Source organism: Gordionus sp. m RMFG-2023, chromosome 2, assembly GCF_954871325.1.
Source record: "Gordionus sp. m RMFG-2023 chromosome 2, tfGorSpeb1-WG-v2, whole genome shotgun sequence".
Lineage (NCBI taxonomy): Eukaryota > Metazoa > Nematomorpha > Gordioida > Chordodea > Parachordodidae > Gordionus > Gordionus sp. m RMFG-2023.
Window position 1 is genome coordinate 10,044,410 of NC_088776.1, and position 27,796 is coordinate 10,072,205.

Sequence of the window (27,796 nt, forward strand, 5' to 3'; positions counted from 1 at the left end):
AATTTGATGATTACGAGGAAAATAAAGGATTGTCGGAAAATAAAAGATTTGTTGAATGATCATTTGCCATCGTTGCGGATGGAGAGGACATAAAAGGGATACCTACGTGGTCCCAGAACAAAGGTTCAAAGATGGATTTCCGTTAAAGAGATCGGAAATAGGAAATGCTAGTGTAAAGGTGGTTCGGGTGAATGAATCTCGAATATTTTTAAATGTAAAAGACTGGGACATGTAGCTGTGGACTGCATGGAAGTATCACGAAATTCGTGTTGACTATATGATTGCAAGGTGAATCATATAGGAGTCGGGGCTCCGAGAGTTCGGAAAAATTTGTATAATAAAACATTTAATATTATTAGTCGAAATGAGGGGAATGATAGAATTAAGATAAGAAATCATTCTTGTAATTTCCCTGAGAGGGAGGTTAGTCGATTTAGGTGGGAACAATATCCGAGGAATAGTGTCAGTTATTCTCTTAGAAGGGATGTTAAGAATTTTATTTGGGAAAGATGTCCCACAAATCTTGTTAAAGGAAATGTAATTGTCAGTAATAATAATTTAAATTCCGAGTTGAATTTAAGGGGCAATGAGAATGTCAGTGAAATTATTATTTTAGATAAAATAAACGCCGATTCTCCGATTAAAACATATGATATTTTAATGACGGAAAAATTAGATGGACCATGTTTGTGTCCGAGGGTTAGTTTGAAGATTGATCATAGGAATATAGAAATGCTATTTGACACCGGGGCTAGTATTTCTCTAATGTCGCAGGAGAATTTTTATAAGTATTGGCTTGGGGGTAAACTGGTAAAGGAGGCTATGTGTGTCAGGCAGTTTGATGGATCGGAAGTCGTTGTGTTGGGAAAGGCCAAAGTGGGGGTTAATCTTAATAATACTGTATTTTTCCTTGATTTATGGGTAGTAAAGGAAAATGTTGAGACTGTCATGGGGTGGGATTGGATTACCAAGCTTGGTCCTCCCAATAATTATTGGAATATTTTTAATTTTAGTGATAATGTAATAATGGATGTTAAAGAGAATGGAAATTTGGATAATACCGATAATAAAATTTGTGAAATTTCGGAGGAGATAATGGAGAAATCGAGTAAGTTGGATTTTAATGATGAGGGGAATGAGAAGCAAATTGTGGCCGGGGGAAAAAAGGATTGGAGTAAAGTTAATCAAGCTATTCCTATTTTAGTGAGGCAGTATGACATTATTTTAGATGAAAAATTAGGTTGTTTAAATGATTATCAAGTTGATGTTCAACTTAGGGAGGGTTTTTCACCGATCTTTTTGGCTTGTCGGCGAGTTCCTTTCGAATGGAGGAAGGAGATCGATGAGGAATTAGATAGATGGGTGAAGGACGGCATTATTATTCCTGTGGGATATAGCGAATGGGCAACCCCGTTAGTGCCAGTTAAAAAGGCAAATGGTAAATTAAGACTTTGTGCGGATTTCAGGGTCACGGTAAATCGATGGGTGGTGGAGGTTAAATATCCATTGCCTAGGATTGAGGAGATTTTGGCTCAGTTGAAGGGTGCGAAATATTTTTCCAAGGTGGATTTTTCGTCGGCGTATTTGCAGTTACCTTTGAGAAAGGAAATCCGTAAATTATTGAGGATAACGACTCCAAAGGGATTGTTCGCGTTTTGCAGATTACCATTTGGATTGAGTGTATCTGCTCCCATTTTTCAACGGACCATGGCGTCAGTTTTTCAAGGATTGGAAGGAGTATTTTATTATATGGATGATGTGTTAATTACTGGCGTGACGCCGGAGCAGCATAATCAACGTTTGGAGGAAGTGTTTAGGAGAATTCGTGATAAAGGCTTGAGAGCTAGTAGGGAGAAAAGTGTTTTGGGGGTAATGGAGGTTGAATATTTGGGTCATAGAATTAATGGAATTGAGGTGAAACCTTTGGATAAAAATTTGAAAAATATATCGAACATGAAGCGGCCCGACAATAAGGCCGAGTTGCAGTCTTTTTTGGGTATGGTCAATTATTACCATAGGTTCGTGGAAGATTTTGCAAAGGTGGCGGCGCCGTTATATGATTTATTGAAAAAGGGAATTCATTTTGAGTGGAAGGATGTACAGAAAATTGCGTTTGAAATTTTAAAGGAAAAAATTGGAAGGGAACCGGTTTTGGTGTGTTTTGATAATGAATTGGAAATTGTTTTGGCGGTGGATGCTTCGAATAAAGGAGTTGGTGGGGCGTTAGTACAGGTAATAGAGGGCTTGGAGAGACCCGTATTGTTTTTCGTGAGGTGGAAACCAGGTATTCTGTGTTTGAACAGGAGGCCCTGGCTGTGATTTTTGGGTTGACAAAATGTCGTGAATATTTGATTGGTAAAAAATTTGTAATTTTTACTGATCATAAGCCGTTAATTCACTTATTTCGGAAAAACAATCAGGAGTTAATGATGTCTCCCCGGTTACAACGTTGGTTGTTGTTGGTGGGCAGCTTTAACGTGGAGATCCGATATCTTCGCGGTAAAGAGAATTGTTTGCCTGATATTCTGTCCCGATTAGGATTAAATGAAGGAAATGATGAAGGGAACAAGGATAAGGTTCGGAACAATGAGAAAGCATTGGTTTGTTCGCTTTCACATATGCTACGGGGAGGTCCTACCAACTGGGAGGAACTTAAAGTCAGTACTTTAGAAGATAAAGAGCTGAGTCAAATAAAATTATATTTAACGGGGAAGAAACCGTGGGAAAATAATGGTAAAGATTTTAAAAAAATTGAAAGGGAATTGTCAATTGTTGATGATTGTGTAATGAGGGCAAATAGAGCGGTAATTCCTTGTAGATTACGTGTCAAAATTTTGAATTTATTACATGCGGGACATCAAGGTAGGGAAAGGATGAAATCTTGGGCGAGGGAGTATGTTTGGTGGCCAGGTATGGGCGATGATATTGAAAAAATTACAAGGAAATGCGTTCCTTGTAATACGTGTGCAGCTATGCCCAATAAGGAGGTAGGTCAGGTTTGGCCCCGGGCAAGGAAACCTTGGGAGCGTCTTCATGTAGATTTCTTTGATCTGGATAAAAGGGCTTCTTTTTTGTTGGTTGATACTAACAAATTTACAACTTTACTTGAAACCTAATCTTATTGTTTTACGGCTAACTCAAAATTTACACAACCTTTTTCTATAACTCAATTTATTTTTTCTACGAAGAACAAAGTAATAATTTATTATCCATAATTTATATATAAAAAAATAAAATTTTCTTCCCAAAAAAATAATAATTATCTTTTTTTTAATTTAAAAAAAAAATCCAAAAAAAATTTATCACGTGTCTTATTATTATAATTATTAACCAATCAACCTTATTTTCATCGGTTGATTGGCATTACGCATAAAAATGTATAAATTTGTATAAAAATACGACATGCCACCCCTTTATGGGATCAGGGCATGTCGGTAAACCAAAAAATTTTTTTTACATGTATCTATTTATATTTGCGAGAAGAAAAAAAATTAACGTTCATGCTTACATTAATGTTACACGAATATTCCCATACATAGTCACCTTAGGCCGACATGGGATTGCCCCAAAAATCATCTGCGCTAGTCGTCGGTAGAATACCAGTGGCTATAGTGGCCACAGCTCTCTGCAACACATCTCCTTCTCTATGTCCGCGAGATTCCCCCAATTGTTGCACCCCATCATTATAATTTTGTCTTTTCGGAGGACGTCTATCAGTGAGGTATGGCCGGTCCTATAAGAACGGAAGTTGTCGGCTGCCCCAAATTCATCTCGTTATATATCCTCTTTTGTCCCTGATGTGGCTCTACCCGCGGATTCTCCGATAACACCCCCATAGGTACACGATCCCTGGGTAGTTGCGTGCATTGATGTCTAAGATGACCCTCGCCCTGACAATTATAACATCTTTTCCGTCTAATCCCATATGTCGGTGGCTGATTTTCATTCCGGCGTCCTTCTCCCAGGGTCATACCATCATGCTTCTTGATTAACGTGACCTGGAGATTAAAATCTCCAAGGTCCACGAGTCGGGAGGTTGTCTCCATCTCTCGAATGTGATGAAATATTTATGGATATCTGGTTCAAGGATATACGTTGACTTTTTCTTTATCTTAGTTTTCAGAAAAATAGTAGTAATGATTTAATGTAAAAAAAAATGACTTTACAACAACAAAAATTTCAATTTAATAAAAAAAATATAATTTACAATTTAAAAAAAACAGATATATTCTTTTTTTTTCTTTTTTTAAAAAAATATAATTTACAATTTTGGGGAATTAAAAAAAATAATCCAACAACTTATACCATATTCTTCCCATAAACATTAATTACATTATGGAACTTTCTTCTCGCTGCCTGAAAAAAATATAATTTATAACGGGAGGAAAAGATAAAAAAAATAAACACATACTCCATATACAGTACCCTCTCGCATTATCACAATATATAATCTCCTCCTTTTAAATTATCGGCCAACCAAACCAAAACTTCTTAATTCTCTTTTTTACAAATATCAAAACAAAAACTTTTTTAATTCCTTTTTTTACGAATATCTTCCCAGTACCAAGACTAATGTTCAACAGCCGCAATTTTCCTATAAAGCTATGCACAAAAATGTACGCACCAAATGAATTACAACTTTTTACCCCTTCTTCTTTTAACAATAATTACACTATATTCACGAAATGAATTACAACACTTTCTATTCCTTTTATTTTTTAACACTTTTATTCATTTACAATAAATATATTACCACAATTTCAATCTTTTTTCCTTGTTTATTACCGACAGCCGGAACATTAACCAGTTTAACTTAACATTATATATATCTACATATACTTTAATTTCTCGTAATATTATCGAGATAACCTCCTTTTCCATTACAAACCTGATATAATTTAAACTACGAATACTTAAACCAAAACTTTATTTACATTCATTTCACCCTTATGCTTTATTTTTGCATAAATATACATATGTACTATTGCTCTAAGATGAGCCTAAACCCTCGGGTTGCAACCAACACAATTAAACTAAAAAAAAATAAAAAACTACTTGAAATCCCTAATTGTACATCTTTATCATACATCATTTTTTTTTAATCCTAGCTAAATTCTACTTTACCCTCCTTCCAACTACCCTCTACTTCTGACATGATCATTATGGCGCAAAACCGTGCCGCCCCTTTCCAACTGAACCACGTTCAATTTCGAACCTCTATTCTCGCTAACAATACCCCTGACCCATTTTTTTCCCTTCCCATCAAACAAGCGGGTCCATACCTTTTTCCCAACACCGAATTTAATTTTCTGGCATTCCAGAACTGCCTTCCCTTTGTCCCTTATCTTTAAAAAATCCAACGGCAACTTAGTCCTCCGACCCAGGAATAATTCCGTAGGACTCATTCCCTCCCTATTTCGTGAGTTAAGATAATATAACTGAGCTAAGTACGCTCCATCCTTATAATTTACCGCTTTCCTTAACCAATTCTTAACGACGGCTACCATTCTCTCAGCCTGCCCATTCGAGCTGGGATGATAAGGCGGAGTCAAAACATGTCGAGTCTAGGTTTTCACACAAAACTGTTTGAATTCATCGCTCACAAATGCTGGTCCTCCGTCAGAAACAATGGTATCTGGCAAACCAAATCGGGCATACAAATCCCGTAATTTTTTAATCACTATTCTGGTGGTATATCCCTTAACCTCGGTGTATTCCACCCATTTTGAATACGAATCAACCAACAAAAAAGAAGCCCTTTTATCCAGATCAAAGAAATCTACATGAAGACGCTCCCAAGGTTTCCTTGCCCGGGGCCAAACCTGACCTACCTCCTTATTGGGCATAGCTGCACACGTATTACAAGGAACGCATTTCCTTGTAATTTTTTCAATATCATCGCCCATACCTGGCCACCAAACATACTCCCTCGCCCAAGATTTCATCCTTTCCCTACCTTGATGTCCCGCATGTAATAAATTCAAAATTTTGACACGTAATCTACAAGGAATTACCGCTCTATTTGCCCTCATTACACAATCATCAACAATTGACAATGCGAGAGGGTACTGTATATGGAGTATGTGTTTATTTTTTTTGTGTTTATTTTTTTTATCTTTTCCTCCCTTTATAAATTATATTTTTTTTCAGGCAGCGAGAAGAAACGTTCCATAATGTAATTAATGTTTATGGGAAGAATATGGTATAAGTTGTTGGATTATTTTTTTTTAATTCCCCAAAATTGTAAATTATATTTTTTTTAAAAAAGAAAAAAAAAAGAATATATCTGTTTTTTTTAAATTGTAAATTATATTTTTTTTATTAAATTGAAATTTTTGTTGTTGTAAAGTCATTTTTTTTTACATTAAATCATTACTACTATTTTTCTGAAAACTAAGATGAAGAAAAGTCAACTTATATCCTTGAACCAGATATCCATAAATATTTCATCACATTCGAGAGATGGAGACAACCTCCCGACTCGTGGACCTTGGAGATTTTTATCTCCAGGTCACGTTAATCAAGAAGCATGATGGTATGACCCTGGGAGAAGGACGCCGGAATGAAAATCAGCCACCGACATATGGGATTAGACGGAAAAGATGTTATAATTGTCAGGGCGAGGGTCATCTTAGACATCAATGCACGCAACTACCCAGGGATCGTGTACCTATGGGGGTGTTATCGGAGAATCCGCGGGTAGAGCCACATGAGGGACAAAAGAGGATATATAACGAGATGAATTTGGGGCAGCCGACAACTTCCGTTCTTATAGGACCGGCCATACCTACTGATAGACGTCCTCCGAAAAGACAAAATTATAATGATGGGGTGCAACAATCGGGGGAATCTCGCGGACATAGAGAAGGAGATGTGTTGCAGAGAGCTGTGGCCACTATAGCCACTGGTGTTCTACCGACGACTAGCGCAGATGATTTTTGGGGCAATCCCATGTCGGCCTAAGGTGACTATGTATGGGAATATTCGTGTAACATTAATGTAAGCATGAACGTTAATTTTTTTTTTCGCAAATATAAATAGATACATGTAAAAAAATTTTTTTTGGTTTACCGACATGCCCTGATCCCATAAAGGGGTGGCATGTCGTATTTTTATACAAATTTATACATTTTTATGCGTAGTGCCAATCAACCGATGAAAATAAGGTTGATTGGTTAATAATTATAATAATAAGACACGTGATATTTTTTTTAAAAATTAAAAAAAAAATTATTATTTTTTTGGAAGAAAATTTTATTTTTTTGGAAGAAAATTTTATTTTTTTTTATATATATAATTATGGATAATAAATTATTACTTTGTTCTTCGTAGAAAAAATAAATTGAGTTATAGAAAAAGGTTGTGTAAATTTTGAGTTAGCCGTAAAACAATAAGATTAGGTTTCAAGTAAAGTCTTAATTTTGTTACTCCCCATACACAAATATAATTTTGTATTAGCCAAAAATGTATTTTTTTTTTGCCATAAAGAATGAAAAAGGGTATTGTAAATTTAAATTCAGATAAATGGAGAGAGTATAGGTCAGGGTAGATGATGGTGAGGATGGCAAAATATGGAATTGCTGGTATTTAAATTCTGGATGGGGCCAGGGGTATGATATCCCAGGGAATAAGGTATAATAAAATACAAATTGGCAAATATTTGGTGAGATAGAGTTTAGAGCGATTGAAGGGGAGAGGGGCAAGGAAGTATGGTGGGAGTATTTTTAGAGTGGGGGATGGAGGGGAGGAATATAAAATATTTATAAGAAAAGGAAGTTCAGGTAGGGAAAGAGATTACGAGATTATGAGAAGTCAAAATGTAGAAATAGATTTGACTAAGTTATTTTGCGAATAATTCAAAGCCAAATAATCACATTCAAAGAAGAAAAAAACGTTTTAAGATATAAAAACAAATCCTGTTTGTTTAACCAGCCCTATGTCTGAATATTAATTTTTTTATATTATTTTAAACATTTACTAACTTATGTTAAAAAAAAGGCATAGTAAAGGCCAATCACTAAGAATTTATCTTTCTTTACCCAATTAGGTGCTATAACACTGCATTTACAGTTACCGCGAATTTGCGGAGTAGTATACAAAATATGATATAAATATATTTATTTACATTAATTTTTGTATACTTCGCCGAGAATTCTCGCTAACTATGAATGCAATGTACGTGGAAAACTCTCAAGCGCTACCTTTTTCATTTCCTTTATAAATTTAGAAAAAAGACAATTTTATTATCACGTAAAATAATGATCTAAGGAATGGTTAAATAAATAGGACCCTATAATAATTAAAATATTGGTGCAATGATCTTAACTCACTTTCGACCAAAAGGGGACATAGAACTCTATAATAATCAGGTAGCCTCATGTTTTAAATAAAATTGTAATTAGTCTATGGCAAAGATATGTCACATTAATAAAAGATAAACCATATTCGATTGAAATGGATGACACTTATCTTAAAGGAGAACCTACTGAAAAATACTTTTAAAATAAATGAGCGTAAAAAACAAACGCCTTCCCTCCCGAAAAATGAATACGCTCACATTCAAAATTGGTCTAAAATAAACGAAACGCCGTTCAAACTATTTTCCGGGGGAAAAACGCATTTTCACGAACGCGTTATTATTGCCATATTAAATGCAATACCTATTTGGTTTACATTATACTTTTAATATAAATAAATTTATCATTTCCCTTCTATTTAACATTAATTATATAATAGAGGAAACTGATGCATCCGTCCAACCATCTACAATCCATTCCTCCCAATCACAAACTCCCATAAAGGCTTATGAAAAGAGGGTTTTGAATTTTCTCATCAACGAATACCTTCTAAAATATGGATACAAATTAACATCCATAACATTTGCAGATGAAAACGAGGAACAGGTAGATAGATATTCCACAGAGCAACCCCCTGATTTTTTTCTAGAGATATTAATATTTTTGCTATCGTGTTTGATTTTTCTCAGGTTTAGAGATGGGTAGATAAACAGTTAGTAAATATACATAAATAATGAACGGAGTTTATAAGAGAAAGAAATATATTACTTTTTTAAAATTTATTTTAAAAAAAAATAACCAAAGAATCTAGAAGACTGGGAAGACGTAGGCCTTAATACACCCAGACCTCCGGCCTTAATACTTCTAACCAGAGATTACTATAGGTTTCTGAATAGCAATATGGCCGATAATTTCTCTCAACATTTTTTAGAGTTCTCGCCTTTCCCCCCTAATAGCGATTATAGCATGAGACCCCAATCACAACGTAGTTTTAATATGTTTGAAGAGGTGAAAGGCAATATTTTCGGGGGGCAGGAATTTGTAAGCCTATTTTTTTTTATAATAACAAACAATTTTTATATGATTATTTACATGATTTTTTCTATCTATCATTTTCTTTTTCCTTGTATTTTAAGATTATTTTCTAGACATAGAGCCTTATTCAGTCCTATTTTTTATGCTGATGACTCAGATCTATCCGTTTAGGGCTCTAATCTCCGCCATCTATTTCAACTCCTTTTTTTTAAAAATAAAATTTGGACGATTTAAATATTTAAAAGAAATAATCATATTTAACCCCTCGTTCACAGTTAGCGCAAATTCGAGGGGAAAAGTATACACAATAGTAAATGCAGGGTAATTCCTAGGTTCCCCAAAATCTTATAATATACAAAATGTTTATCTAGTATAATCATGACTGATTCCCTCTTTCAGCTCGTTTTAAATCTCTGGTAACCCTAAGATTGGATTCAACTTTGAGAAATTTTATTTAGCCTAGTTCAACACAAACCTATTTTTAGCGAAATCGAAAAATAATCCGTATATAAAATTTCGCTTAAACGCCACAGACTAATTCATTTTTTCCTATTTGTCGTCTGTTATTTCGTTAAAAGGGTAATGTACGACCTACCCTGCATTCACAGCTAGCGCGAATTCGCGGCGAAGTATACAAAATATAAATATAATAATTTTACATTAATTTTTGTGTACTTCTCCGCGATTCGCTTAACTGTGAATGCAGGGTTAGGCAATATTAATAGTGGGATCCGACACAGCTGATTTAATTCTATTCGTGATAATAATCTAAGGAATATTGATTTTAATAAAAAAAAGATTGATCTCATAAGCAGATTTTAAAAATCGATCAGCTCTTGTCGGATGGGATACTACTATGAATGCTGACCTAAATATAATGAGTTAAAATAATCTAATCACAAAATTCACTCAAATAATAGTTGGCATTTATTTTTTTCACAAATCAAATATATATTGTATTATATTTATATACTATAAATTAGAGAAAATATTTATAATTATATTTTTAAGAAACCAGTTTAGATTGCTAGGCCAAATAAAATAAAATAACGAAAATATAGCTTTATTTTTTAAATCATATTAGTTTGCGACTACATGAGAAAATTTACTATTTCGATTTTGTTCATTTGGATATTTGAGGCTAGTATAAGAAGGGTTTATAAGCTGGGGTTTTTTGCTAAAAAGTGGAGATAGAGCACTATAATTATCAGAATAATGTGGAAGCATTTTATACTATTTATTTTTTTTTCTTATCCCCAATTTTCGTCAAATAATAAATAAATAGGTGACCGAGTTGGATATCACCAAGATGAGCCTAGGACAAATAAAATCGCAAAACTTGAAATTAACGGAGAATGTCCGAATTTTGCAAAGGTTTTTTTTATAATTGAGTTTAAGAATATTATTATTATTGAAATAGTTAGGAATTGATTAATACAACCAATGAATCCATATTAGGCAAAAATTTTATGACTATCAAACCACTTATTTTTTGTTAACTCACTACCGTAGTGATCTTGCCATCTTTAAATCAAAAGAAAGAAAGAGAGAAAGAAAATCGGATGTGAAATTATGTCACTTCATAAAATGATTAGGCTAATTATGATTTAACGGTTATTTAAAAGTCCCCTATATTTTACACACCTTTACTTTAATTTTTATAATTATAACAATTATATAATTTTGTAATCTCGTTTTTTTTTGGTTAATTGAATATAATTATTATTTTCATAATCTTATGATAACCTTCCCTGTTACTCATTAAAATTAATTTATGTTTGCAAAATCTAATTGCAATATTTATTTATTTTTTATATTAAAAAAAAATAGGAAACATTTGATTTTAAATAAAAGAAACTAAATTTATATTTAAACTCATTTAACATTAAAGCAACCGCTTTCATGTCGCTTTTTGAATAGGTCTCCTAATTCACACACACAGTTTATATTTGAAAATAGGAGGAAGCCGAACTGTTATAACTTGAATGAACCTAAGTAATTTTTTTGAAACCATTTAAAATCGTTTTGTTTTAATAAATAAAAACACGTATTTCTAGTTGTCGTCTCCATTTTTCATTCAACAGATAATATATTTTCTGCGAATAATTATATTTTCTGTGAATATCATATAATTTCTTGAATATTTTAAAAGGACATCAATTTATATTAGTAAAAAAATAAGTTTATTTACGAATAACATTTCATAATCCAAATAAATTTGAACATGATCAAGATTAAAGTAAATTGCCAATCGCGATAAAACCATGACTCTTGAGGGAAAATAATCGAATATTTTAAATATATTTTTTCCCCAAATATTTGAGAAGTTTTTCAATATAAAGATTTTCATCTAATTGGAGATTTTCTATTGTTGGTTAATCTTTGAAAATCCCCAAATATGCTTATCAAAGTTGGACTCCAATTTTAGAGTACATTCAAAATAATGGGAACTATATGAGTTGTTATGTAAGAACAAAATATGTTCCTGTTTGGAATGACTTTTTATCGGACTCCTATTTTAAAATGGTATTTATAAAAAGGAGTTTATGTTAGAACAAATAAGGCCTTGTTAAGTTTGAATTTTTTCCCCTGGTTCTCCCGATTAAGCCATTTGCTCTTATCCTCCCAAGCATCCGGGTTTGTTAGACCAATTTTGTCGATATTATCGCTCTCGTTTATTTTATTAATTGTTTACATCTCTATGTTCATTGGCAGAATTTCCTTCATTTAATTTTTCTTCTTCATTTTTTTTTCTTACAAAGAGACGCAAAAATTAATATTTCTTTGAAAATTATAAAATTGATTTTAATAAGACATTACATTATAAATAATAATACTTTTTTTTCAGGGAACTAGAAAAAGCAATGTTTTTCAACAGCGCCTCTGACTATCAATCGCCAGGACTCGCCGCCATAATAACCAATGGGATTGATTCTCCGATTGACAAATTATCCAGTAAAAATTGAATTGTTATATATTCCTATCCCTTTTTTCCTTTTACATATTCTTTCTATGTGACTATGAGGTAGATATACTGTGGCCATATACTTCCTCTTACCCTGAAATCTTGTTTTTGAAAATCTCGCCAATAGATCTTACTTATGATTCGAACTAGGTGATATATATATATATTCATAGTGAACAGGTCTCACCCCATTCAATCTTTTTTATATTCCTCCTCTTATTTTTAGTTTGGGGTTTCTCAATCTTTTTAACATTCATTAATGAATTTTTTTTTAAAAAAAAGATGAACATTCCCAATTTCCGAAATCTCCATCCAACGATGAAACTAATAGCCCCTTAAGAAATTCCAAGAAACAGCAAGAATATTCCGATCTTAGCTACAGTCAGGATATCGAGATCGCCGATAAATTGTTGGAAAAATGTTCCAGGTGTGATATACATTTTTAGAAAGTAGAAAAAATTATTTATTATTTCGAATTAGAATTGGAGTGCCTTAATCAATGACATATAATAATTATAGTACCTAGGCTAGCGATTCATTCATTTAAATAATCAATACAAATCAACTGGTTTTACGCCATTTTAGTTTCCTATATAGACCATTTACATTTAAAATTTTGGGAAACGTTTTTTAAAAAAAAATCAGACTTCAATTATAATTTGAAAAAATTGCATGAATAAAAATGGGTGGTGTTAACAGCTGATTTATATTCAATAACGCTCCCTAGCTAATTATATGCTATTTCGAATCTACATTTGTAAATATATATGGAAGATTCCATTTTTTTTAAAAAAATATACAGGAGATCTAATTAATATTTGAAACTCTCATGCGCTACAATAGGAAACAAGAAAGAAAATATATTTTAATTTAATTTTAAAACAAAAAAAATATAAAATACGAAAGTTATATGACCTCATCTTTTCGGAAAGCTTTGATACAAGCGGCTTCTCTCTCCCTTCAATTTTCTTCCAGCCCCGGGTCTGAGTGCGAGGGCTTTTACGAGCAGCCATTTGGCGGGAAAAACGCTCTACAAGTTTGTATTTCTTTTAAAAATGAAAATTTTCGAAATATCTATTTCTGACCTGTATAGGCAATCGAAATGGCCGATTCGCCCGAAGAAATGGTTGATCTATCAGCGCGATGCCTCAAGCTTTTATTTCCCAACGTTTTAGTGTCCAGGAGAGAGGTAATTTTTTTATTTTCAAAATCAAAATTATCGCTTTCATTTTTTTCTTCTTTCCTTAGAATATAAGATCTTTATATGTATTAAAAAATATCATAATATATGAAACTCCATTAACATAACATGTAAAAAAAAATTAAATAAACAATTTTAAAAAGGCAAAAAAAATATAATTTTTAATAAAACATATAAAAGGGGAGGGAGGGGGCAAAAAAGGTTCTCATTGAGACCCGAGGAAACTAAGATAGTTACTTTGAAACACGAGGATTTGAATTGATTGTAACATTTTAAAAGAAGATCCATGATCTCCAAATTAGAGAAATAACTATTGGAATAAAGTGACAATCAGAAAAGTCGTGGTGATCTTTAATTTTTGACCTTTCAGCTATAATAATCGGATCAGTTTGGGTTATAGGAAAATCGGGAGACACAAGTGATATCCCATAAAAGGTGTTTTCCTCTAAACCACGGAATGTTTGTGAGCCAATCTGGTCTTTTTCCATCAGACAGGGATAAGTTGACGGGGTCCAGGAGGGGCTTGTTGGCCAACCCTAATTTGTTCGAGATTAGGATCTATGGCGACTGAACCCTCCTTTAGAGTATAAACAGGTTAGACCATGTCGTCCCTTAGGATCTGTGTCTTTCCCGCACCCTCTACATTTGTGGTATAGACATAGGTCACAGCCAAGTCTACGCCCTATGATCATCCATACCTTCTTATCGGATATAAAAAGACCAAAATTGGCACTAGGGATTACATACGGAGATGCTATTTTAAATTTTTAACTAATGAAAAAAAAATTCCTTATTCTTAGCAATAATTATATCAAAAACATTTTGTTAAGTTTTTTCTTTACGTCTCTTTATTAAAAAAAACAAAATTAGAGCTTGATCCCCTTACTCCTAAGCACGGCTAACCTTCATTTGGACACAAAGATGCGAGACGCAATGCTAAACATGCTCTTCAACCTCGTTAAACGTCCTGACGAATATCAAAGGTTTTAAAAAAATGATTTCCTTAGTTTCCTTCTTTACTTGAATTTAAAATTTAAATTATGTTTTTTTATTTGTTTTAAATTATGAATTATATTTTATCCCTTACAGGATAGGTTGTCGTTATTATTATATTAAAAGGGATTTTAAAAAATGTATTAAATATTTATTGCAAAAAAGATAATTGAAATGGGATATGATTAAGATCATAATCATGGATGCCATCCAGGACTTTCTTATGGTGATAGGAAGTCTTTTGGATGCCCCCCCCCTCTTCATCCTCATAAATTATGTTGGATGATTTTAGGTCTGATTATTGAAGGAATTTGGTTATGTTAGTTTTTTTTTAATTTTAATTATTAATATAATCATATCCAAATTTATTTTAAAAAATAAATTATTATTATTCAAAATTTATATCTTATTTTTTTTAAAAAATTAATTTATAATCATTATTTTTAAAAAAATCAATAAAATATACGATAAAACGGAGAAGAAAGGTAAGTTTATATTCATAGCGAGATCCGATCCGATACATTTAACAGCTGAGCGATTTTAAAGATCTTTTGATGAGATCAATTTTTCTTTATTAAATCCAATAATTCTTAGATTAGTAACCATCAATAGAATTATAAATAAAATTAATAAAGAGAAATTAATTTCCATTAACAGATTTTAGAAATCATTCATCTATATAATTGTCGTTTTGGATCCCACTATAAATCCAGCCTATCTAGGAGCGCTATTATTTTAAAAATTATAGTTTTTAATGACATATTCTATTCATTTTTTTTTGCCCTAAAGTATAGGGGATAATTTTTTTTTATCCTAAAATGATATTTAAGAAAACTTAAAAATCTGTCAAGGGGGTAGTGGGAATTATCACCATTAAATCAAAGACAACATATTTTACTATTTTATTAATTAATTTGATTTTAAAAATTTCTGTTCTTACCTTCGCACAATAATAGGGCCGGTGTCCCCACTAGTGTTGTTAAACGGCTTGTTTTGACCCGATTTTTAAAAACGGCTAACTCATTATTTCATCCGAAAAATATTACGCAAGCCTGAAGATTTTGCTCAGAAAAGGAAAAAAGGTTTAGACATATATTATCGAAATCTAGAGGCTTAGGCAATATTTTTCTAGCTAAAATATTGAGTTAGTCGTTTTGAAAAATCGGCTCAAAACGAACCGTTTAACAACACTAGTCCCCACCAAGGATATAGCTACACGTAGTGCCAAGATATACAATGTATTCAGATGATTTGTATGTATATTACTAACTATGTCTTCAAAGACACATAGTTTTTTTTTAAAATGTATATTTTAAGAATTAAATAAATTTGAAGAGGGAATTATAATTTTGATATGCTATATTTTTTTTAGTGAATATTGTTTGGGGAATTTTGAGAAGAAATATTGAATTTAATAACTATCGATATTAGTTGAAGTTTGGTGAGGTCATATTATTATTAAAATTAAAATTTTAACATAACAGGTTTCGATTTTCATTAATATTTAATGTGGAAATAATTTATTACCATAAGAAAATTAATAGCCACGAGTTGCTTAAAATTCGCCCAAAGAGCCGGTCCGACCCGGATAAACTTGGAATTGCTCCCGCAATGCTGGGAACAAATTAGCCACCGCTACAGCGAACGGAGATTGCTTATAGCTGAAACTTGCGCAATTCTTTCTCCTTACATTTCGGTTTTATTTCCAATTTCTTTATAAAAAAAACAAGAATGGATTGAAAAAACAAATAGAAATGAAAGAATTTTAAAATTCTTTTTAAAAAAAGGAAGCTATTTTTATGATTATTAATTTTTGATAAAATAATAAAGGAGGAAATTAGAACGTCTTTACTACTTTCGATGCTTCAACAACTATTTTCGGAAGAGAAAAATACCAAGGTGAGATGCGGTGTAATAAGGAGCTTAGGCATGATATTTCCTTTCATCAAGGACAAAGATAAATTGACTCTAGTACAGAAAAAACAACTTATAAATATTTTAAAAAAAATTGTATTCAAACTTCTAAAACGATGAGAAAGAAGGAAGAAAAGTGATTTTATTATTATTTTTTTCCTATTAATTTTATCTTTTTAATTTACTCTTTTGAATTTTAAATTAATTATATATGATAAATAAATATTTTTTATATATTTTTTTTGGTATCGGTGGTATTGGCTTTAAAAAAAGAGTGGAATCAGTACATCTCTGATAATAACTTATAATGTTCGCGAATAAAATGAGAAATAGCTTGCGTTTTATTGATTATTTCGGCGACGTTCTGAACTACTCAAGAAACATACCATCCAGGTTCTGTTAAATTAGTTTGAACTCGATTTAGGAATCTTTATTTAACAAACAAAAAAAGGCACTCCAAATTCTGGATAACGCTTCCTCGGATCCTTACATTCTTCCTTCCCAACATAGCCACCATTCTCAAAACGGTATCCAAAATCGGTTTTTGCGAGAAATACGCGCGAATAACGATCCCGGAGATTTATTACACGGTGAAAATATGATGGGAGGAGGGCAAGACAATTTATTCGATCTTATACTTGAACTATTTTTGCCATCACTTGCCGTTTGGGCTTTGAATCAAGGAACGTTCCACGATTGCTTGCTTTCCCATATCTTGACAGCTTTGGAACGTTGTATAGCTCAGGTTTAGAGTTCATTTTTTTTTAAAAAAAATTGTAATTAAATTTATTCATTATTTATTTCTATTTTTGGGTTTCCATTTTCTTTCTATTCTTCTCTTTTAAAATCATATAATTTGATTATTTTCTTTACTCCCTATTTTATTATAAGGAAAAGGATCCTCACGAAATCGGCTTCCCCTTTCAAAAGGTCTTATTTTACGCCTCCTGCCTATGTGTACTCACTCCCTTCCTTTTTTATTCAGTTTTGATAGGAGCCCCTTTCTTTTCCACCCCTGATATTATCGAAGAAACTTGTTCAAAATTTACCCGCGAAGGCGCGAAAAGTGTCGAAATAATTGCAAATTTATGTCCTTCCGGAGAATGCGTTGCCGAGCGTTGTCAGGAATCCCTCTGTAATCGGGAATGCATGGTTAGCGATGCTAAGGATGATTCGCCCATCGCCCATGATTTTCATAATGATGCTCATTTTAAAACCAAAACTTTCGTGGACGACAATGGAATATTATCTACAGGAACAACGGGGCGTTTTAGCGGGGGACCAGCCCTCACCTCTTCACCCTACCCGGACCTGTATAATGTTACAGGAAAGGGAATCGACGAAAATGATTGCCCTCTTAGTTTAGTAAAAATATATAAATATAAAAAATTGAGAAGAAAAAATAGGAAACGCGATCGCACATTTAAAGATAATTGAAAGAATGAATATTTAAAAATTATATATTTACAAAAATAACGAAAACTTTCTTTCTGTTCCTTCCCCGCCCCTCCCCCACTACCACCACAAAATAATAACATTCATATGAATAGTTCGTTCTTTCATCACCCTTAATTCCAGTCCTTCACTCTTTTCTGTCATTCGCCATGTCCTCCGTTAGGTTTAGGGTTCCATAAGCCTTCTAAAATTACATCCATTCATTTTTTTTGATCGCCCTCTTCTATGTTTGTATACAACTTCAGTATTTCTTTTCCAATATATCTCTTTCTCCTTTCTAAACGAATACGAACAAACTGTCGTAACCTATAGGTTTAGGGTTCCATAAGCCTTCTACAGTTACATCCTTTCATTTTTTTTGATCGCTCTCTTCTATGTTTGTATACAACTTCAGTATTTCTTTTCCAATATATCTCTTTCTCATTTCTAAACGAATACGAACAAACTGGCGTAACCTACTTTTTTTCTTAACCGGTATTAAAGCGATCATTAAAGTTTTTCTAATTGCTTCATTCCTCGTAAATTATTTAAATATTAAAATTCGTTTAAAATAATAGGTTCTCCTTACCCGAGAACCGACTTTTGCCTAAACGATTTGAACCTGCTGTTAGGCGATAATTCTTTGAAACTTCTCAAAATCAAATTCGAAACGTTGGTGCAAGACGAATGGTTCTTGATTTGGAACGAATTATCTTACGTGACAAGCACCTTGTAAATAATTAGTTTTTATTCTTCTTTTATTTATATATTTGATTCCCCTCCTCTCCCTCTTCAATTCATTCATTTTATTCTCTTTTTTTAATTTCGTCTCTTCATTTTATTTTTATCTTTCTTTTTCATTCCAAAAAAACATTAAAGCGTTCCTTCCCTGTTAAAAATGCTAGCTTCGTTGGATTGTGGCACTCATTTGTCCGATCATTTGCGTTTGCGCGTATTTTGCGATATTTTGCGCCATTTGGTAGCCACCTTCGGCCCTACTTTTATTGCCAAAAAGGTTTTTTTATTTTTTGGAGAAAGGAATTTATATCTAAAATTCTCTTTATTTTAAATTTTATGAATTTATTTAAACTTAGCATAGTACATATCGATATTATAAATATATGAATTTTTAATCCACGCCGAACGAATGAATAAAGGTAAAATATTGGACAGAATTACAATAATCGAAAAATTAATGTGCCAAATATTTTTTTGACACATTTTGCTATTTTTAAAGTTTAAAAAATATTTTTCAAAATTTTATAATTCTTTATTGAGTTAATTCGGAAATATATAAAGAAAGAAAGAATGAGAAAATCTTTTTAATGAATATAAATAATTAAATATAATATCCATATTGAATTTCATGTCAAATCAGCTGAAGATCTAACTCCCCTCACCTCTCCCCTTTCGATTTTACTTAAAATTTGTATGATGATAGTTAATATATTAAGCTAGCTAATAAAAAATTATTTCCAACTTGGCATACTACTTAGATATGATCTTTAAAAACGCAGAAACTCCAACATTTATTTAAATATCTAAAAATATAATTTAGCTAAAAGCCATTATTTAAATTTTATTATATAGCTCTATTATAGCCATTTATGACATGAAATTGAATTTAATTAAAAATCGTAAAGGGAAAACTGGATAGCCATAAAAACTGTCTTTTTTAAATAAATGGACACTAAACTGCCTTATTTTGTTACAACTTCTGAGAGATATAGTCATAGGGCAGAAAAAATAAATAACTAATAGAAGTTTTAAGGCAAAATTTCGTAACCAATACTACTATTACCAACAACCAATATTTTTTTAAAAGTCTTACAATTGAATTAGGCATGTAAAGCACACCATACTATAATTATAAATTATGGGGGTGGGGGGGGGGTAGTTTTAAATATATTCTGATTACATCTATTTCTCTAAAATATGTCAACGCGATATAGTAAGCAGACGATAAAAATTTTAATGCACAAATGCTCAAAATATCCTAATTTAGCTATGCATAATTCATTGCTAAATGTAGCTTTGCTGTATAATCTATCGGCTTACATTTTATAAATTACGTCTCTTTTGAACGACATTGCGGCATTACATAGTTACTTATAAGCGAGGCCCTACATGACCAAATCAATTTTAAAGATCTTAACAAAAAAATTTTTAAATATTTTATTCAGGTAGATCCTATGTTTCGAGATGCCATAATTTCCTTATCCGGAATATCAGGTATATTTTCCATGACCTTAAAAGCCAGATCGTTGATAAATATTTTTCTTTTAAAAAAAAATATATCTTTTTCTTTATATTCATGATGGTGTTTTAGTGCTATTTTTTTTTAAATGGTCAAAACCCTATTCTTTATATGTATTTTGAACATTATTTAACAGGGCCCGCAACCTGTAATTTTCAGTCAGGGGCACTTAAAAAATTTTTTTTTTAACTTATCATACAAATTTTTATACGGGTTAAGACTAAAGATACTACTTTAATATCATAATTTTAGATTGCGAATTAAGTTAAAAAATATTCCGTATATATGATACAAGGTTGGGCACTTTTCTCAAAAAGGAAATATTAACCGTTACTATACCTTTACTTGGGGAAAAGATGTAACGATTAAGTTACTATGATGTGGAAAAGAAAGTAACGGGTTACAGTTACCGTTATTTAGAAAAAAATCAAATTGCAATAAAAATAATGAAGCCTAGCACGGGAGATGGATATTATATTTTTATACGTAAGATTAATTAGGATTCGCTTTTTGCTTTTTAAGAAAACTATAAACTACACATCAAAGCCTAATTCTATTTTTCTTATCTTTATGTAATATCTTCTTTAAAGAGATACAATTTCAATTATGTTTTATTTTCACGCTTTATATTTAAAATTAGCAATCAAAGTGAAATGTCATCTATAGAAAAAATACATTGTGCTGTGGTGTAATTAACTCATTTCAGTGATAATTTTTCTTTATAAAAATTATAATAGGCTTTTAATTGCATAATATGTTTATTATGTATAAATAAAATTAAATCTATTTTTATAATTAGTGTCAGCACGCCGCCAGTGATATAAAAATTTGATAAGGGGGCGTGTTACATATTTTATATTGTTAAATAGTATTTTAAAATATTTATGTATAAGTTATTATATTTTGAAGAAAAATATTAAATGTATTTTTAAAGATTCTTGTAATTATTAAAAAATGCGACTTAATAAAAGAAATTGCCATAATTTAAGTTTGAAGCATAGCACTGATTTTCATAATCTTGTGACGGTAGAGAAATAAAAAAGTGAATAGATTAGAATATCTTATATAAAAGATCAGAGAAATTTTTAGTTACTATAAGATTCAAGATAGCAGATTTTGAAGATATTATCGATATCCAAAATACACAATGATGACAGGCTCTTAAACTATTTAACTCTGGTTGGGATTTAGGAAGTCAAAATCTGACGAAAATTGATTTTTTTTTTAAATATCGGCTGTTCACTTTGATAGATATCATAAAACGGTATATTAATTATCAGAGACCTGCAGAGGTACCATTTGCACGGCCCGGCCCGGTTTTAAATTTTTTAGGCCCGGCCCGGATATTTTTAAAAAAAATTTTACAGCCCGGCCCGGATTTAAAAATTTAAGGCCCAGCCCGGATTTAAAAATTTAAGGCCCAGCCCGGATTTAAAAATTTTTACGGCCCGGCCCGGATTTAAAAATTTCAGGCCCGGCTCGGAATTTTTTAAAAATTATATTCGACCTGGTATATACAAAAATTCACCTATGAGGTATTTTACCATATTTTTCAGCCAGTATTATCGCTTATTATTTAAAAAATACATGTAAAAAGCTAATATTTTGAAAATATTATATTGAATTTATAAAAATTATAAAACTGTTATTTATAAAAATGGATATTTTGGCATATACTATATTTTATATTGCATTTATAAAAATAAAACTAATATTCATAAAAATGCTAATAATATTTTGAGCATATACTATATTTTATATTGCATTTAAATAAAATAAAACTAATATTTAATTTATAAAAATGGAAAATATTTTGAGAATATAATATATTGTATTTAATTTACTATTTAATTTATAAAATAAAAATAAATCGCTATTTAAAAAAATGCATGTATAATAAATAGTATTTTGAAAATATAATCTAATTGCACAATATTAATATAATTTATTTTATAATATAAATTTTTAACAAAAGAAGATAATTGTATTATATAATATTGTAAAAAAAAATAATGAAAAATGTTGGATTAAAAACTTTCATGACTCAAGGTATATAATAAATGCAATAAATATTTGACAGTTTGCAAAGTAAAAAACCAGCATGATTGACGAAACCCTATACTCAAGAAAGATATTAAAAATTCACAAATTATCATGAAGAAAGAGAAGCATATCTACCTTTTCAGGTTGAAGATTACTTCTTCTTTCTTCAAGAATTCTCCCAGTAGTGGAAAAATTCCGCTCACAGCTTGCACTTGAAGCAGGAATTGCCAATTTTGCTAAAATTGGAAATTCGCTTTGATGAGCCGCCCACCACTCTAACAAATTATCCACCTTAAATGTTTCATCTATTTTTTTATTTATGTAATTATAATATTCACCATCGGGTATTGACATATTACCAGAATTACCATCGCCCCATTTGTCATAGAACGATTCAGTTTGTTTAACAACAGTCGTAATTTGACTGGTCGATGGTATTTCATTTACTTCCTGAGCCTCTTGTAATTTAATATAATCTTTTATATAGTTTTCCGTCATCTTGCGATCTGTCCCTGACTACATACGTAATTGCTTGAATTTGGGACAGAGAAAAAGAGAAATAAAATGATACTTGTGTAAAACAAAATTTTCAATTAAAAAATGCTTTATATTAAGTAAAATCAATTATAAACTTTAAGAAGTGATAATCCTTTATATGATTGTTTTGGTAAAATATATTCTAAAAATTTAGATATGAATTATAAAAAAATATTAATAATACTTGAATATTGGGGCTTATTTAAGATATTCCTTTATTTGATTGTTTTGGTAAAATATGTTGTAAAAATTTAGATTTGAATTATAAAAAAATATATTAATACTTTGAATAAATTTGCAGGAAATTAATAATTAGATCGATCTGTGGGTGTTAGGTAGTGTTAACCATCACCCAATATTATATTAATCATAACTATAATATAATATAATCTTATAACCATTAACTCATAATGTAAAAATTTTTATAAAAAATATTAAGGCCCGGCCCGGACCGGGTTTAACAATCTTAGACCTGGCCCGGCCCGGATATATTTAAAAAAAAATTCTAGGCCCGGCCCGGATATGTTTAAAAAAAATTTTTTAGGCCCGGCCCGGGTATATTTAAAAAATTTAAAATACGGCCGGGTTTAGGGCCGGGCCTGCAGGTCTCTGATAATTATAATAGTAAAACAATCAAAAATCGACGTCTAAAAAGAACGAAATTCCTAGAAGGATGAATCTTAAAAAAAATGTATCTGAGATATGTCTCATTATTTTACTCCGTTTAATGGCCGTTTTGCAGGTTTACCCGGGGAAGCAAATTTTCCACCTGATTCGTCTTCTTCATTTTTTTTACCCTCCTGGGCATCGCTATTATTTGTAAGATCCATTTTTTATTACCCGTTATCACTTTCATCGACATTGTCTTGTATCCTCCTCGAGGTCTTTATCTTCTTACTTCCGTTAAGCTGTGTCTCTATACCCAATCATATTTATCTTGCGTTCAACATGCCCAAACCAAGTCAGTCCATTTCTTATCATCACCACTTTAATCGTTTCTATTCTAATCACTTCTCTCAATTCCTTGCTTGTTTCTATCTCTCAGTGATAGCTCAGCACATTCATCTAACCATTAGCATATCCGTTCTTTCCCATTTAGTTTCGTGTACTATAACTTTTCACACAACTTATGTAAACGTTACCCTTCGGAAAGACGTTTTTATATAATAAACTACATTTCTCGTAACTTCTTTTCCATGCATATCTGATTACAACAACAGTAGAATCAACACCTCTATCTACGTTTGGCATGTCACCCATATAATAAGACTACCGTTTTTTCCAAAGTTGATTCTATTACCTTTTTTTCTTCTTTTGAATTGGCACAGTTAAGGTCCTTATGCATAAACTGGAATGATAATTAAGTTTTAAAAAACAAAATTCCAAATATTTTTTAAAATATCAAAAATAGATTAAGTTCACCAGTATAGAATCATCGTGAAAATTTGGAATCGGTGCCTAGTATTGTTTAACGGCTCGATATAGCCGATTATTAAAAGAACTCAGTATTTTAGCCAGAAAAATCCTGTCTAAGTCTCGAGATTTTGCTAATAGATGTTCAAACCTTTGTGCCACATAGGAGCATGAGTAAAATTTTCAGGCTTGCGTAATAATTTTATTGATAAAATTATGAGTTTGCCGTTTTTTTAAATCGACTCATCGAACCGTTTGACAACTCCATCGATGCCACTAAAATTTCTGATTTTCATGCCGATCCGATGCCAATTCTTACTTACATTTACTGATACATTTTCCTATATCAAAACTTGTATTCGTAAAACTTACTTTTAATTTTCATTCCCGAGGTATTCGTATTCATACTTTTGATCAACTATTTTTTAAGTTAATTCGTAAAAAAGCTTAATTTCTTTCTTTTTTGTACTTAATCCTTTTTTGGATTAATTATAATAACATTTATGAGAACTATGACATAATTATTAGCATTAACACAGTGTAAACCCGAATTTTTTTATTTATATTTAAATTATAGTTATTATTTGATCACTAAAACTTGCATTTCATCAAAATAGAGAAAAATGCTACTTTCGGCACACGGTCTAATGCTACAGCAACCATTAAAATTCCGTCTTCTGACCAAAAATGCCATTCAATTTTCATTAAGATGATTTTCCCCGTTTATATAGCCGGAATTTTAGAGCCAATGACTGAATTGCAAAACCAAACAGTAAACCAACTCTTTTATATAATTTTTAAATATCTGATAAAAATAGGAAAGATCTATATGCATTTTTTTTCCTGTAAATTTTATAACGACAAGCTAAACTGTGACCAACCAAAAATTCAAATAACTGACCAGCCACCTTATATCGATTCGCTTTCGAGTGACAAAATGTCTAATTTTATAAAGGATCTCATAATATCGACATCCCTCTCCAACTCACAGCCACTAGCTATCAAGGCAACTTTCAGGGAGATCTGGTAATAAAATACATGGTATCTCTTTACTTTTCTTCTTCTACATTTTGCAAAATAGCAGTGAACTCTGATTAGAATATATATAAAACTATAATTAAAATAAAATTTTTAACTTATTTGTCTCTCCCCAAATTGCTCGGTCTTAACCTCCAATCTCCCCCCTGATGACTAGAATAAATGATTCAATTATAAGGTAGATACTAACTCTGTCGAATATGACACCACCAGGCGTATACGCGACGGGTTAGGGGGGGGGTAACAACCCCTCTAATCTACTGCTAAAATATTAGATTCCTGCATCTTAGCACATATATATTCTAATTTACATTTATTTTTCACATTTACAGCAGATATAAATACGCTGCTAATTTATTATATGAATTAATAACGCTTCCAAATTTTAAACAACACTTACTAATTTTAATAAATTTATGAAACTTGATATTCTTAAATGACTCCTGGAATTATTTTTGTAAAAAAATTAAATCCCCCCTACACAGATTCCCGAGTTCGCGCCGGACTCTACGAAATTTATAACCACCTATGATAGAAAGCCCCCTCCCCACTTTTGTTAATAAATATCGATTTGTATTTTCTATTCTGAGTGTTTTGTTAGAAATTTCTCAATGTTGATTTCACCACAGATACGTAATGGATCTCATTTATGTGAGAAATATTTGTTCCGCTAGTTTTCTATTGAATTCGATATTCCAGTTATATCGAATTCAGGAAAAATTCCAATGCAGGTTTAATCCCAAGCCTTAACATAATAACAATCTGATTTTTTTTTTAAACCTACTCCTAGTAAATATTGTTTTCAAAAAAAATACATAAATGAAAGATAGAACATGTTTTATTAATATTGAGAAGGCAGAAAAAGATATTTAAAATAATTTTTTGTTTGAAATGAATAAATAAAATCTAAAAAATATAGAAATAATTTAGTCTCAACATACCTTTCTATCAAAAATGTAGATCTCTTAATCAAGCCCACATATGCCGAGTAGTTAGAGTATCACTTGATTATCAAGATAGTTTTATGATGTATCGGATTAAATCTTCGATATATTTCTAAATTATCGGTATTGCACATAGTGAAGACCCTATATGTATTTATATATAGTAATAATCAGAATCTTCTTCACTGATAAATTTAAACTAATTAAAAGCCACCGCAACGCCAAATCAAACGTTCATCTCCTCATTTCAATCCTATCGGACCTATCTTGTCATGCTATGGTACCCGTCAAATATTCCGCTATTAGGTAGCAATAATAATTTTTTTAAATCTAATAAAAAATACTTATATCTCTTTTTCTGTAGAAGTATGAGCGTGAGTACTATAATATTTATGTTTTATTAATATTGAAGTGGTTAGACATCTATATTTCTTTATTTTTTGTTATACTTTATGGAAGAAAGAAGAAAATTTTTTTTTTTAAAAAAACACGAAGACTTTACCAAGATATTTTACCTTACGTTCCTTCTATCGATTCCCACCATCATACTTTGTTTAACCGAATCAGTGCTTGCCTCATCTCTTTCGCTCAAACGGACCCCGAACCCTGTATAAAAGATATATCACTCGAAGTTCTGGGAACTTTGATTCAACATATTAGATTAGATTTGAAACGCCCGTTGAAAACTTGCAGTAAATACGGAAAAAATGAAAGCGAAACTATGGCTAAATACTTGTATACTCAGGAAGAAAAAGAAGGAGAAGAGGTTGATAGCTCAGTCTCAAATGAGCAATTCGAACCAAATCAAGTTTTTTTTTAACTTACTTATTTGTTGTTTATATCTAAAACTGGAAGGAGCTGGTTTAACACAACATAAATCTTATAAATTTCGAAGGATGTTATTTTTAATATTTTAACATTAATCTCCCTCTCAAAAATAAATAAGTAATTTCTGCAGATGACCAAAAGTATCTATTAAATTTATTGTGTATGTGTATATGAAATCCTTTTATATCAATATTAATATTTTTACTATGATTACAAAAATTATAAAATCCAGGTATTAAATTTTACTTTCTTAAATATTACAGGTTTTATACATAACAAATATCATTATATTTTAAGTATCAGTCCATCCTTTGTATAGCATCGTTTGTAATTGATCCTTCTTTTTATGTTTTACTCTTCGTCATTATCCCGGCTTGAACCGAACGTGAAAAGGGCCAAGGTAGTTTAACTATTTTAATCACCAAAGTGTTTTACTAGATTGGGTCAGAGAAGAATCATCAATGAGCTAAATAGCAGAGGCCTATCGACGATGGGGGGGGGAATTGGGCCGAGCCATTGCGGATATTTAATCATAACTAATGTTAATCTTTTAAAAAAAAGGAAAATGGCACATCAATTTAGCAATCTGTGGTTAAATTTAATGTCTACAAAAGAATAAAGGTGGCACAAGTTAGTTTAGGCATCTATGATTTAATTTATTTATTATTTCCGAAATATAGACATTTTGTTAATGAAAATAAGATGTAAAAAAGTTGAGTGACAAAATAAACTGAATAGTATATTTCTTAATTTCTTTTCCTTTTATAGCTTTTTAAGACTATTATGTGATTTTTTTATAAACCATCGTATAACAGTAATATATAAAAAGCGGGATTAAAAAAAACTATTAAAATTTATGTGTAGTATTTTGATATACAATGTAAAAAAAATGTAACA

General features: G+C 31.2%; 1 protein-coding gene across 1 annotated transcript in view; it reads left to right on the top strand.

Annotated features, from left to right (window-relative positions):
- Positions 1-27,796, top strand: part of LOC135924060 (RAB11-binding protein RELCH-like) — a 37,459-nt gene that overhangs the window by 6,923 nt on the left and 2,740 nt on the right. The window contains exons 4-22 of the mRNA XM_065459108.1: positions 8,737-8,903; positions 9,102-9,338; positions 10,618-10,706; positions 12,181-12,287; positions 12,580-12,724; positions 13,204-13,333; positions 13,391-13,486; positions 14,369-14,481; positions 16,025-16,187; positions 16,322-16,462; positions 16,857-17,150; positions 17,297-17,765; positions 18,418-18,571; positions 18,719-18,854; positions 20,023-20,071; positions 24,707-24,861; positions 24,955-25,115; positions 26,282-26,377; positions 26,567-26,879. Coding sequence (XP_065315180.1) covers positions 8,737-8,903; positions 9,102-9,338; positions 10,618-10,706; positions 12,181-12,287; positions 12,580-12,724; positions 13,204-13,333; positions 13,391-13,486; positions 14,369-14,481; positions 16,025-16,187; positions 16,322-16,462; positions 16,857-17,150; positions 17,297-17,765; positions 18,418-18,571; positions 18,719-18,854; positions 20,023-20,071; positions 24,707-24,861; positions 24,955-25,115; positions 26,282-26,377; positions 26,567-26,879 — 3,215 coding nt within the window. The remainder of the gene's footprint in view (positions 1-8,736; positions 8,904-9,101; positions 9,339-10,617; positions 10,707-12,180; positions 12,288-12,579; positions 12,725-13,203; positions 13,334-13,390; positions 13,487-14,368; positions 14,482-16,024; positions 16,188-16,321; positions 16,463-16,856; positions 17,151-17,296; positions 17,766-18,417; positions 18,572-18,718; positions 18,855-20,022; positions 20,072-24,706; positions 24,862-24,954; positions 25,116-26,281; positions 26,378-26,566; positions 26,880-27,796) is intronic.